Raw genomic sequence first — 14,779 nt, 5'->3', positions numbered from 1 at the left:
ACAAGGATGCAGTTAATGCACAAAAGAACATGAGTCCATATTTCTATTCTTCTATTCTATTTATTGCATACAGACCATTTACGTTACGTCTTTGTTTATATCACTGGTCCTTGAGGAAATGGACTATATAATAGGACACAGACGTGTCGGAGAAGAACCTCAGAATTAAACTGCACTTGACCCGGCCCATTAACACTTTGCGTGCACGATTTCGCCAAACCCACTTGTGCCTCGACTTCATACCAAATACCAAAACGTCATGGCAATGCCCATGGACTCGTGCTTATAAAATAGTACCCTGTATGTATATGTGTGTTGCTTTTATCAAGGGGTAGGGCTAGGATCATTTAAGTTTATCCTTAATGTATAATTGGAAATTAAGTCTTCTGTTGTCCTGAAAATGCTGCTTGACAGGTTACCGGTGTAGATTAAAAAGAGAAGAGGAGGAGTTGATCTGAGATTCAGAAGCCAAATGTTGCTTGGTTTTACACTGACGTGTCTATATGCGTCAGACCGCACAGTAGGTGTTGAAGTCTGTGCTCCTGGGTTTTGTGTGTGTGTCATAAGAACCTCAAATGCAAAAATGAGTAATTAGTCAAAGTGTGATTGCCTTTTTTGTGATTTCTGAATCATTCATGGTGAGAATACTGTAGTTTGGGAATTTGAGAATTAAACATGCAGAATGAACTCTCTTTCCTCTTAGTGTTATTATAGTATTCATTTTTTTTTTATTAGTTTTTTGTTTTTATATTTTTTAAAATTCATTTGAATTTCAGTTTTAGTATTTTTCTTGATTTGTTTTTGTAGTTTATAGTTTATAGTTTGTATGTCTGTATTTACTTATTTATTTAATATAATTTTTTTTCTCCCCAATTTGGAATGCCCAATTCCCAATGCGCTCTAAGTCCTCGTGGTGGTGTAGTGACTCGCCTCAATCCGGGTGGCGGAGGACGAATCTCAGTTGCCTCCGCGTCTGAGACCGTCAATCCACGCATCTTATCACGTGGCTTGTTGAGTGCGTTACCGTGGAGACTTAGCGCGTGTGGAGGCTTCACGCTATTCTCCGTGGCATCCACGCACAACTCACCATGCGCCCCAGCGTGACTCTAACCACCCTAGCAACCGGGTCAATTGGTTGCTTAGGAGACCTGGCTGGAGTCACTCAGCACGTCCTGGATTTGAACTCGTGACTCCAGGTGTGGTAGTCAGCGTCTTTATTTGCTGTGCTACCCAGGCCCCCAACAGAAATGCTTTTTATTATTTTTAGTTTTTTTTTTTAATGATAGTAACCCTGTGCTCATTATAGAGTACCTCTGTTTTGTGTCAGTGTTAGTGCCAGAATTAGTCAAGATAACTTTGTTCTGTAATGGTGTAGTTTATAAATATGTTCTGATGTGGCATATAGACAGTAAACTTGTATCCCTGCTGAATAGAGTAATATAGTTGGTCACCAGCATGTATGTTGTGTTTTGGATGCTGGTTTCCATCAAGGAGTGCTGGTTTTTAGTTTCAGGATACATAACAGTTTAAAAATGAAATCTGTTTGCTATAAGAGGTAGTGAACGGCCTTGTCTAATTCTCTTTGTTGTTATGGCAACCACAGGAATAGAAATGATTTGATGCCTCACTAATGACCAGCAATATTTTCATTTAGTTATCTCATGTGGTACAGTTTCAAATGTCTTGGTTTTTGTACAGCAGAAAATTACATGGTGGTACTTCAAGCTTGAATTGCTCCGATGGTAGGAATATTCCTTATTATAAGGTCCTGGCTGCTGACTGTTCAACAGATGTGCTTTATTCATTGATTGATTGAGCTTAACCTGTACTGAACCTGAAATATTCCTGTAACACATTAAGAAATATAAATATGTGTATACAGGCATGGCAAAGCTTTCTTTGCACTTTTTACTCTACGTTATTATAGGAATAGTTCACCCAAAAATGTACATATTACACCCTGGTTTAAAACACGTATGCCTTTATTTTCTGGAACACAAAAGGAGATGTTTGGCAGAATTTTAGAATAGTTTGTGTGGAAAAGAGATGCAATGAAAGTGAATGGTGACTGAGACTAACATTCTTCCTAAAATCTCCTTTTGTGTTCAATGGAAGGAAGGAAATAGTCATACAGGTGAGGGGGAGTAAATTATTCATTTTTGGGTGAACTAAGGGTCTGTCAAAGGGACTGGATTTTATTTATTTAGCTGGAAAGTCTTCGAATTAACCTGCTGTTCTCATTAGATTGACAGCATGGTGGTTTGTTCAGGACAAGATGTTAATGCGGCTGTGTATACACAAACTCTGTTTCACGGCTGACGTGATGGTGTTTAAGTAAGGAATAATTGACGAGGAGCATTAAATTAATGAAAAAAAATGCACACCTTATGGTGGTAATGCAGTCACGACATGCAGCGTTGGTTGTCATTCTTATCCGATGCACTAATATCCAATGTCTTTGTTTTAATTGGTTATTTTGTTGTGGTAGCCTGTAGGGCTCTTTGAAATAACTGAAATAATTTGGCAAAGTGATTTGGAACCATTATGCGGTCAAGAACTGGAACTACTTCATAGTTGTGCGCTTACTGGAAAATAATTGCACACCTTAGAACGTCCATCAACCAATCAGAATCAAGCATTCAACAGACCCGTGGTATAATTCTTAATGATGCATCTGCTCACAGCCTGTAAAATTTTCATCATGAGGAACCTTTCACCTCTACAGCTCGCAGTAACGTGATGACTCAATATAAATCCAGCACACACACTAAAAGGGAAAGTTGAGTCGAGCCGCAAGGCCTGTTTGTCCTGCATATGCTTGACAGCAGGGGGATTGTGGGTAACTGCTCTTGCCCAGGGCAATGTGGTCAGTGTGTTTGCCCTCCACTGCAACACTAACACTGGCTAGAGGGTCTGTTTGAAGGACGTTTTCAAACAGAAAATACAGATGCACAGGGTGAAATGCTGTTCACAACCCATTTTATTTCTGCCATCTGACATATTTTCTAGTGAAAAGGAATATTCAGTGAGAGAAAACGTAAGGCAGGACATTATTTTATTGTATGAATTGATTGGATCATGAAAAGTGGGAGTTACATACCAGAATGGAGGCCGGTAGGTGTAAACTAAGAGGAATTCATGATGTCAGCAAAAAATGAAAGTCGTTTCAGAGGCGGAGCAAGTTATTATATTTTGTTGAATCTGACTTACCATCTTCACCTGGTGTGTGATAAAACAGGCAAAAAAAACAGACTTAGGCCTACATGGAAGTCTAGGTTGCACCAGCTGTACGTGAGTAACAACTTAGCCTAGTTGTGTGTGTGTGTGTGTAGTTGACCCTAGCAACACCTTAGCAACACCCTACCAACCAACCACAACACCCTAGGATTGTTGCGTTGAGTTTTGCACGTGTAAACACTACATACATTTTATTTATTTTTTTCTTTAGAAAATTTGATTTTGCCTCATTAAGCTACACAGTGGAAACCTGCTTGTCTCAGTGTGTCTGTTTGCTTTTTATTATGTTCATACAGAGAGAAGGGTTATTGTTAGTTGAAATGCAAATTTTTTTTGTGAGTTGGGTTTTTGTGAGCAGAGTATTACAGGAGTCTCATATGGTGAAGAGTTTTATGTTGCGTTCAGATCAGAGCAGTCTGAAAGTCTTCATTTCAAATCCACTCGAGTGTCATATTGAGTTTCAGATAGCTGGAAATAATTTAAGGCAGAGATATTATCTCTCACTGAAGTCGTGATAGATCTCCTGGTGTTGTATTCCTTTTCATAAATCATGCCTGGCATGATTGTGTGGCTTCGGAATATCAAAACCTTGCAAAACACGTCCTCCTTTCTCCTGGAAGTGTTTTAAAAATTCACGTCCTCTCTGACACAGTCGGCTCAGGAAGTCTCTCTGTTTCTTGTGTGAGAGGTAGAGACTTTGCCCTGAGGATGATGACATCGCTTCAGTGTCTTTGAAATAAAAATGTTACAGAGAAACTCTTTGTTCTCATTTTAATGGCTGGTCTTCTGCAACCAGATTTTGTTTGATGGTTATTTTGCAGATTTAAAGGAGAAAATGTTTTGACCAACCGATGCTGTGAGATATTCTTCTATTTCAAAAGTGTGCTCTGTTGTTTACTTCACATTTGGCAAATGTAGTCAGTAATCCAGGTATTGAAACATACAGAAAATGTGCTTTCTTTAGATGAAATTACTGTGACATCATACTGTAAGCAACTGCGCTTCTATGAGCAGCACTGCACTTTTAATAATCTGTTAAGCATTATATAATCTAAGTGTTAATAAAAGTTATTATAAAGGGATGTCTATGGTTTATTTTTTAACTATTGACAAAACCTGTTTTAATTGGCCTGAATGATTTAGTAGTACATGTAACAGGTTGATGAAGGAGACTAAAATAGGGAGAGAAATCACCAGATTAACAAGACAGGGCAGGTGTGACTACTAAACTAATAATGGGCAAACAAGGAAGCGGGGTGTGACGTAAGACAGAGAGACACGCGGCGATACAGAAACAAAACAAAGCCACGTGCTCTCACAAGACAACAAAATACCCGAATGGCATGAGCGCACATCGCCAAGACAATAAGTCAATATACGCCCATGCCAACTGACAAACAAGACGAGAGAATGCGAAGCAACGGCAAACAAAGCTGTGAGGAGGCAGGCGAGGAATAAGGATCTAAATGCAGCTTTTAATGGAAACCAAAGATAAACAAAGTACTCAGAATAAAATGAAACAAAACACGGGAAACCAGGCACAGAACGTGACAACACATGTGGAGACTGACAAAGAAACCAGGGGAAACAAGGGCTTAAATCCAAATGGGCAAACGAGGAAACAAGGAACACCTGGGGAAAACAATCAGGGGAAAACCAATCATGAAAAGAAACTACAAAGGACTACAAAATTAACGGGAAACAGGAACGGGGAACTAAACAAGAATTTAAAAATAAAAGTCTAAGCAAAAACACAGGGAATACGTGACAGAGCCCCCCTTTTAAGGAGCGGATTCCAGACGCTCCAAAAACAAAACAAAAAACCAATTTGTCTATGGGGTGTGGGGGAAAACAAGTAGTTCAGGGGGGTGCAAGGGGAGCAGAGGAACAAGGCAAAGTCAGGGAGGCTTGGAACCAAGGTGGAGCCGGAGGAATGGAGAGCCAGGGTGATGCTGCAGGCTCGGAGGACCAAGTAGACCAGAGCAGATCAGGTGGGCGGCCAGGAGAAGCCGCAGGAGGAATAGTCTCTGGGGGAGCGGGCGGAGTCACAGGAGGAATAGTCTCTGGGGGAGCGGGCGGAGCCGTGGAAGACTCTGATGGTGGAGCCGTGGCAGGCTCTGGGGGCGGAGCCGTGGCAGGTGGAGTCGTGGCAGGCTCAAGGGGTGAAGCCGTGGCAGGTGGAGTCGTGGCAGGCTCAAGGGGTGAAGCCGTGGAAGGCGGAGCCGTGGCAGGCTCGAGGGGTGAAGCCCTGGAAGGCGGAGCCGTGGCAGGTTCGAGACAAAGAGTCCTGGATGAATGGGAAACAACCTCCGTGGTCGCAAACATGGGAAGAGACTCGGGAACGACCTCCGTGGTCGTGGGCATGGGCAGAGACTCAGAAACGACCTCCGTGGTCGTGGGCATGGGATGAGACTTGGGAACGACCTCCGTGGTCGAGAACATGGGCAGAAACTGGGAAACGAACTCTGTGGTCGTGGGCATGAGCGGAGACTCAGGAACGACCTATGTAGTCGTGGGCATGGGCAGAGACTCCGGAACGACCTCTGTGGTCGCGAACATGGGCATAGACTCGGGAACGACCTCTGTGGTCGTGGGCATGGGCGGAGACTCGGGAACGAACTCCGTGGTCTCTGGGACGGACGAGGCTGGCAACACAAGCTCTGGGGCAGAAGAGGCTTCTAGCTCGTTGGCTGTGGCAGGCGTGGGCATAGGCTCGTTGGGCGTGGCAGGTGTGGGCGTAGGCTCGTTGGCTGTGGCAGACGTGGGCACTGGCTCGTTGGCCGTGGAAGGCGTGGGCGCTGGCTCGTTGGCTGTGGCAGGCATGGGCGCAGACAATTTTTGAGTTAGGGTCTTCATGGACCTACGCACCGACATCAGTGGCAGATCATACAACTTGGAGACAGGGGCAGTGGAAGGCTTCGAGAAGGTAGCCGAAGACGAAGGTTTTGGCCCAGGGTTCCCTCCATAATCCACTGTATAATGGGAACCGCAAAGTTCCAGAGCCTTCTCCACATATTTGCAGAGCATCCAGTGAGGATCAGCCGGAGGCATCAGTTCCCTCAGTGCACTATTCAGACCGGCCCGGAAGAAAACCACCAGAGAGCGGTCTGGATAGTGCACTTTATTTGCCAGCTCTAAAAACTCACGGACATGATCCTCAACTGGACGGTCCCCTTGTTGAAGGAGTAGAATTCTGACTGCAGCTAGATCCATTCCTTGGTCAGTCTTTCTGTGAGGAGGCAGGCGAGGAATGAGGATCTAAATGCAGCTTTTAATGGAAACCAAAGATAAACAAAATACTCAGAATAAAACGAAACAAAACACTGGAAACCAGGCACAGAACGTGACAACACATGTGAAGACTGACAAAGAAACCAGGGGAAACTAGGACTTAAATACAAATGGGCAAACGAGGAAATGAGGAACACCTGGGGAAAACAATCGGGAAAACCAATCATGAAAAGAAACTACAAAGGACTACAAAATTAACAGGAAACAGGAACGGGGAACTAAACAAGAATTTCAAAATAAAAGTCTAAGCAAAAACACAGGGAATACGTGACAAAAGCGATGCCACGCATTCTCACACTAAACTAAACCTGAGCGTACATTGCGAGGCAAACAACATGCTATGCATGCAACAGGCGACAAAAACAAGACAGGACACAAACCCGAAACCCGAAACCTCAGACCGAAGTGACTGAACCTCAGCACAACGTGAAGACAGCTCGCGACCCGGGCATGCAGTGCAACGTGAGCGTAATGCAAGGCGCACCCGTGTTCACGAGAGACAGACAAACTATTGACGTGAGTGCATGCTGCAAAGATGACATAAGCGCGATGCACCCACGTCAATAACAGACAGACATGGAGCACGAGTGTCTGGATCCCGACACAAACCGAACCGAACCAGACAGGAAGTCAGGATCTAGACACCATACTCCAGACCTGAAACAAGACAGACCGAAGAGCGCACGGCAGAGAATACAACCGAAACCACGCGCTCACACAAAGACAGACAACGAAACACAAGACAGACATGGGACGATGATGCCACAGTCCTGTCAGACCAAAACTCAGACTGACAGAGTGACAGGACCGTGACAGTACTCCATTCAAAATTAAATGCAAAAACAGTAGTACAGTATATTTAAAGTGTTTAGAATTTTTTTTATTTTCTTTCAAAATTTTAAATAAAAAACGCAAATAGTAAAGACAAGTAGTACATTCTTTTTATTTGCATATCCTTTCACAAATAGCCAGTTCATGCTGCAGTGGTGGATGTGGTCCCATATTATATCATATATGGTAAATTTATTCATAGATGATCATATTTGGCCTCATAAAGTTTCTGTCACAGCGGTTGTGATTTGGAAATTAAAAACAGCCGTTTGCGATGTGAGTTTGTGTAATTCCTTCTACCAGCAGCAGTTGCGGGACAAATAGATCAACTAGGGATGGGCATTTTCGAGTAATTTTGTAATCGAGTACTCTAACCCACAAAAACGAGTACCCGATTACTCGTAAATGAAAAGGCACGTTAAAAATAACGCATACATTTATAATTTTTTTTATTGACAATATGTAGTGTGTAGCCTATACTGTAACAAACTTAAACTTCCATCCCATTCTATTCAGAACATTTATTGAAAATCATAACAGTCATCGTTTACATATAGCCTTAAACAGCCTTATCTCATGAAAATTATGTGATTGTGGCAACATTTTTGCAACATGACATTACGTGGTTCATTACACGTGTTGCGGCAGTTCCGAGCTGAAATGTCCACTGTGTGGTGCTAAAAGTGAGTTAAATGTTCTCCCAAACAGATGAGGTTTTTATGGTTAATGCTCTATTGAGTTTTAAATCAACAAAACCGACCTCCTGACCCTAAACCTGAAACCGATAGTGTCAGAAAAAGCAAATGTGAGATGAAAAACACAACCACGTCATTTTGCGGTGCTTCTATGACACTTTCGGCTCACTTGTCGACTCGTGTGCTCTTCAGGACTCATACTCCTTTACATCACAAGTGCAACGCTCTATCAGTTGAGCTACTGCGCAATTTGATCACACTCGAACAAGCTTGTAAATGTAGTTTATTATGTAATGCAAATGTTAAAATGAGTCATGCGCTATAGTAAAAGTGTTTAGATGTCATAAGATAGCATTGTGTGAAGAACAGGGCTAAAAGAGTTTATGTACTGATAATCTGCCATTTTACTTGTGATTTTTTGTGAAAGTGAATAAAAGTCGTTGTTGTAGCCAGATGTTGCACTAGAAAATTTTTATCCATCACTCTGACGGACTGAGTTGTAAAATTTTCATCACGGTCTATTTTTATCCATCATACGTGTTTTAATTTCATAACTACTTGAGCTACATTATAATGGCATATACTGTACATGACAATGGATACATAATACATTTTTTTATCCTCCTAAGCATGAGTCTGTTAAAACCAAGGAGTTCTGTGGTGAAAGTATTACCTGTCAATCAACTGCTGTGCTAAAACAAGTTTTTTACTTTGCAGGTTACATTCGGCTTTAAAAGAAAATAACCGTACGATCAGAATATTTGGAAAAGTTATCATTTGAAAGCTTAGAATCGTAACTTTTCAGAGATAACCATAATTTCTAAATTTATGTTACCTAAAATAACAAAATATGGCCTCAAAACATTCTCGTCTTAAATTAGCGCCCCCTAGAGGTAATGGGGTAGAAATATTTATATGAAAATAAAAGTTCTCCACAAAGCACCTAAATGGACAAGTCATATATCAAATGAAAGCTCTCATTCTCAGTAATATGACTGTAAAGTTTATTTAGTTGCCCTTATACCACAGTTCGAAAGATTTTCTTAAGAATCACAAAGTGAAATATGATTTCTGTAAGTCATCAAATACAAACGTCTCTTTTATGCGCTGATTACTGCTGCTGTAATCCCCAAATAGCTAAAAACTTTATATCTGCTTTAACCTCTAGGAAGTTTCTCTAAAGAATGAGCCATTGTTTACTTGTCTGTGAGCTTGCTTGTGTGAATAATCTAATGTTATATCTTGATGTCCAGAACAAAATATGCCATCCAGAAGGAAAAGCATGAAAAACAAATAATCAGAAAAATATGTTTTCGACTACTGATGATCAAATGGGAAGATCTCAGCTTTCTAATGACTCTTAGATTGATCTTCTAGTCCACTCAGAGGCCGAGATATTCAATGAAATAATGAGGGTGGTGCTTGAACTGAAAATAGACTGAATGTCTATGGACGAGCACATCTGTGAGGGATAAAATGCGCTAGAGCGCCACCTACATTTCAGAGCTGTATATTGTGATGGAATGTGATAGAGAAAAAAATATTTTTTTCTAGTGCTTTCTGCCACCTAGTGGAATAAAATGAGACTTTTCAAAGTGAGTTAAAGGTAACAGAACCAGAATTACATGTTTACAAATTTAGGACCTCAAAAAAAAAAAAAAAACAAACAAAAAAAATGAAACATTGACTAACATTATATGTGGACTTTCTAAATAATAGTAGAGCATATAAGGCCTTTTAAGTCTGGGCTGTGAAAGATTTTAATTGTCTTAGTAACAGAAGCAGTTGTTAATGTAGTTAATGACATTTGACAGAATGTATACAAACACTTATGATCTTGAGTGAATCAGTGTTTGCTCTGATACTCTACAGAGTCTTTTGTGCTTTTAGACAAAGCTGGAACAGAATCTAAACGAGCAGCTGGTAGCCTCCATACTGAAGTCCATTTATTGGGCACACAATAAGAGCCATGTGCCTAGGGGTGTTTGGATAACTCCCAGAAGGAGTCAACCATTTGCTCGACTACTGAAAATGTCCAGTTTCATGGTGTTCAAATTGCTGAACTGATATGAAATTGTGTTCTGTGAAGAGATGGAATACATTTCTGACACGATGCAGCAGAGCCTCTTTTATTTTTCTGGCCATATCTCTTATTAAATGTCAACACTGCATGAGAGAGACATGCAGAGAAGAGAAAAAAATAATATAGTTATGGGGAAAGAGTGAAAGAAACAGAAAAATATGCCAGATCAATTCTGACAGATCTCAGCAGTGTGTTTCAGAGAGAGATGCATCGTACACAATTGCTCTGTTACAAAATCTACTGAGCTGTCTAGGTAGGCAGCATTTTAAGGCATCAAGCTTTGCTGCCTCCATGACAACTTCTTTTGACAGCATGGCATGTATCCTTCTCAAAAAAAGTCAATCTAAGAATGTATTGCCACATGCTCAGTGGATAATCCATCCTAGATGGACGAAGCGAGAGAAATGTTGATTATAAATATACTTATAATCCATTAATAACAAAACAAATTTGACAAAAGAAGCCTAATTAAAAATTGTTGAAGAGTCAGCTGACCAAAATACTAATGCAAACTCTTGAAAACTACTGTGAGTCAAATTTCTCGTGCACTTTGCATAAGGTACCTTTGTAGAGCATTCCAAGTCGGTCCCTAATGAGGCTCCATTTCAGTTAGAGTGTTGCCTTAAAAGCAGGGGTGTACGTTTTTGCTCTGACAACAATTTGATTCGATTACTATTCTTTAACGATAATCAAAAATGCATAAATGCAATTCACACAAAACAATGACTTGAATACAGCTCAATAACTGAGTTCAAAGTAATTTTAACTTTTTTTCTGGGCTTTAAGCTCTGAAGGTGTTTTTAAAAAATTCCTGTTTCAGGGATACGCTTATAACAAAAAAAGCAAACAAAAAAACAAAACAAAGAGGGTCAAGTGTTTGGTATCATTGTAAAGAAAACTTTAAAAAATGTTTAATGATATAGATTATGATACATTCTGAGACTCTCAGCCTAAGAAACTGCTTAAATAATAATAATAATAATAATAATAATAATAAAATTGAGACAAAAATTTAATTTATTTCTTATTATTCTTATTTGACATTATATATCTCTGGGTGTAAATAAGGTGGCTCCAAAAAACCCAATCATGTTGTGAAAAATTGTATGAATTCAGCAAAGCAATCAAAAGTTATAACATTACAAAAATAATTTATCATAGTGTCCAAAAATGTCTCCAAACAAATCAAACATAATAATTGTACATAAGAACTAATTACACATGCAAACACAACAATGACTAAAGGTTTGCATAGCATACAGACATGATTTTAGTAATGAGATTTCACAGAATGAGTTTCATTCTGTGTCATTTGAGTCATCATTGAGTCTGTGTCATGTATTTGGCGCCATCTCCTGGTGGTCATATGTAACATTGTGCTTCATGTGGATTATCTAATGATCTATGCATCTGATTACCTTGTGTGTGGACTCGTTTGAAAGATAATCACCTCCTCTAAATAGTGGAATGTGACATTTTATGTTCCGATTATGTTTCTTCAAGTTATAAGCAAAAACGCCATATATAAGCAACACCAACATAATTGTCAAAGATATATACTTCCATCCGAGCTTAAAGTGTTAAGTAAAAAATGTCAAGTGGTGTAACCATCCTGAGACAGTAAAAAAAAAAAGTCTCATTAAAAGCTGAAATTATTGTTGGCATGAGTAGTGCCGAATAATTTATTTTTATTATTTCTTAAAAAATCAGTGAAATAATTTTTGTTTTAAAATATTATTCATATTTTCAAAATCAAATTCAGTGTGGTGTAACCAACATGTACATTTTTGTCATGTCACAAAAAATTTAATAAAATCAGTTAAAATAAAGACTCTCATCAAGATGCTTATTTTTGTTCAGGTCATGTGGTGTAACTGAGAAAACTTCTTGATATTTTTCCCTCAAAAACATGATATTTGTTTAAAATATTTTTACTTGAAAAATTACGTGAAATAAACGATTAAGTTGTGTGCGAGGAAATTATTGTAAAACCTTTTACTTGATGTTTATACCACATGATTTTTTTAAGTAATTAAATACAAATTTGGGAACACTTTCTATGAAGCCCATATTTATAATACATTGTAAATAATGCATTCATAATGTCTCATAATACACCTTATAATAAGTTATAACTTCTCATAAATTATTGTAACTACAATTATAATACACTATAATAATTACCTATTCATATTTATACCTCAAAGTATAATGCATTATAACACAAGCAACATACTATTTTAATTTAATTTAATTAGTTAATGGTATAAGTGTTGTATAGTGTATAGTGATGTGATCATATTATAAGTGTTCTTTGTCTGCTTTAATTAAAGTTACAAAAGCAATATCTTCTTATAAACTTGTAACATACAATACATCACAAGTCAAACTTATATAATAGAAGTTATTTATAAAATAAGATGCACAAACATTAAAGTTGATTGAATAGAGTTCAGTATAGAATCAGACTGATTGTTTTTATTCTTGTGTGTGTTTACACTCATATAGATTGGTCATGTGTGATTATAAACATATATATTTGAGAGAAAGAGTTTCTGATATATTTGAACCTTGTAACTTTACAAGTGTTTTTCATAATATCTCAAAATGTACATTGAATGTGTGTTATTTTGTATTTTGTGCATGTGTAATGTATATAACTTCCAGCATGACTCGTAATGTCTTATAACCACTTACAAATATCTTATAGATGTTTATATGAAGAAACTGCTTTTGACATTATTCTTAAAGCATACCTACACTATATTGCCAAAAGTATTCGCTCATCTGCCTTTAGACGCATATGAACTTAAGTGACATCCCATTCTTAATCCATAGGGTTTAATATGACGTCGGCCCACCCTTTGCAGCTATAACAGCTTCAACTCTTCTGGGAAGGATTTCCACAAAGTTTAGGAGTGTGTTTATGGGAATTTTTGACCATTCTTCCAGAAGCGCATTTGTGAGGTCAGACACTGATGTTGGACGAGAAGGCCTGGCTCGCAGTCTTCGCCCTAATTCATCCCAAAGGTGCTCTATCGGGTTGAGGTCAGGACTCTGTGCAGGCCAGTCAAGTTCTTCCACACCAAACTCGCTCATCCATGTCTTTATGGACCTTGCTTTGTGCACTGGTGCGCAGTCATGTTGGAACAGGAAGGGGCCATCCCCAAACTGTTCCCACAAAGTTGGGAGCATGAAATTGTCCAAAATCTCTTGGTATGCTGAAGCATTCAGAGTTCCTTTCACTGGAACTAAGGGGCCAAGCCCAGCTCCTGAAAAACAACCCCACACCATAATCCCCCTCCACCAAACTTCACAGTTGGCACAATGCAGTCAGACAAGTACCGTTCTCCTGGCAACCGCCAAACCCAGACTCGTCCATCAGATTGCCAGATGGAGAAGCGTGATTCGTCACTCCAGAGAACGCATCTCCACTGCTCTAGAGTCCAGTGGCGGCGTGCTTTACACCACTGCATCCGACGCTTTGCATTGCACTTGGTGATGTATGGCTTGAATGCAGCTGCTCGGCCATGGAAACCCATTCCATGAAGCTCTCTACGCACTGTTCTTGAGCTAATCTGAAGGCCACATGAACTTTGGAGGTCTGTAGCGATTGACTCTGCAGAAAGTTGGCGACCTCTGCGCACTATGCACCTCAGCATCCACTGACCCCGCTCTGTCATTTTACGTGGCTTACCACTTCGTGGCTGAGTTGTTGTCATTCCCAATCGCTTCCACTTTGTTATAATACCACTGACAGTTGACTGTGGAATATTTAGTAGTGAGGAAATTTCACGACTGGACTTGTTGCACAGGTGGCATCCTATCACAGTACCACGCTGGAATTCACTGAGCTCCTGAGAGCGGCCCATTCTTTCACAAATGTTTGTAGAAGCAGTCTGCATGCCAAGGTGCTTCATTTTATACACCTGTGGCCATGGAAGTGATTGGAACACCTGAATTCAATTATTTGGATGGGTGAGCGAATACTTTTGGCAATATAGTGTATTAAATATATATATTACAAATATATATATATAATACATTATAACTTCTACAGATAAAATTGTGTTGCTTGTGTTATAATGCATTATACTCTAAGGTATAACCATGAATAGGTAAGTATTACAGTGTATTATAATTGTGGTTACAATTATTTACGAGAAGTTATAACTTATTATAAGGTGTATTATGAGACATTACTAATGCATTATAAATATGGGCTTCATAGAAAGTGTTACCAAACATGCTATAAATGTTTTTCAAAAATGTATGAAACTACATTGGACACAAAGATTACATTTCTATGAAATTGAGACGTGTGCACTAAACTAGATTTTTAAAAGATTTCTCATAATGACTAATGCATCATAATGACTTGATGCACAAACAGACGGCATGTTAACCGTGCAATAAGAGTAATAGATTTGCATATCATTTAACGTTAATATTTATTGCACCAGTAATTACAAATTAAAGTGTGAAGACAAAAAAGGCACGTGTTTAAATCAAGCAGAATTAAAAAAGTTTTTACACGTTTATGTGGGAACAGCGAGTTCCCTTTTCGTATGAAAAAAAAAGAGGAGGCAGAACGGAGCTTTTCAAGCACGAGAATTTTACCGTAGTGTCATGCAGGACTGCT

The 14,779-nt window shown here is 39.2% G+C and overlaps 1 protein-coding gene across 1 annotated transcript in view; it reads left to right on the top strand.

Moving 5' to 3' along the window:
• The first annotated feature begins 5,833 nt into the window (after nt 1–5,833).
• Nucleotides 5,834–14,779, top strand: part of LOC127423227 (testican-2-like) — a 54,375-nt gene continuing 45,429 nt past the window's right edge. The window contains exon 1 of the mRNA XM_051667366.1: nt 5,834–5,966. Coding sequence (XP_051523326.1) covers nt 5,834–5,966 — 133 coding nt within the window. The remainder of the gene's footprint in view (nt 5,967–14,779) is intronic.

Source organism: Myxocyprinus asiaticus, chromosome 32, assembly GCF_019703515.2.
Source record: "Myxocyprinus asiaticus isolate MX2 ecotype Aquarium Trade chromosome 32, UBuf_Myxa_2, whole genome shotgun sequence".
Taxonomy (NCBI): domain Eukaryota; kingdom Metazoa; phylum Chordata; class Actinopteri; order Cypriniformes; family Catostomidae; genus Myxocyprinus; species Myxocyprinus asiaticus.
The sequence above is the reverse complement of the archived record's forward strand: the minus strand, read 5'-3'. Positions and strand labels throughout refer to the sequence as shown.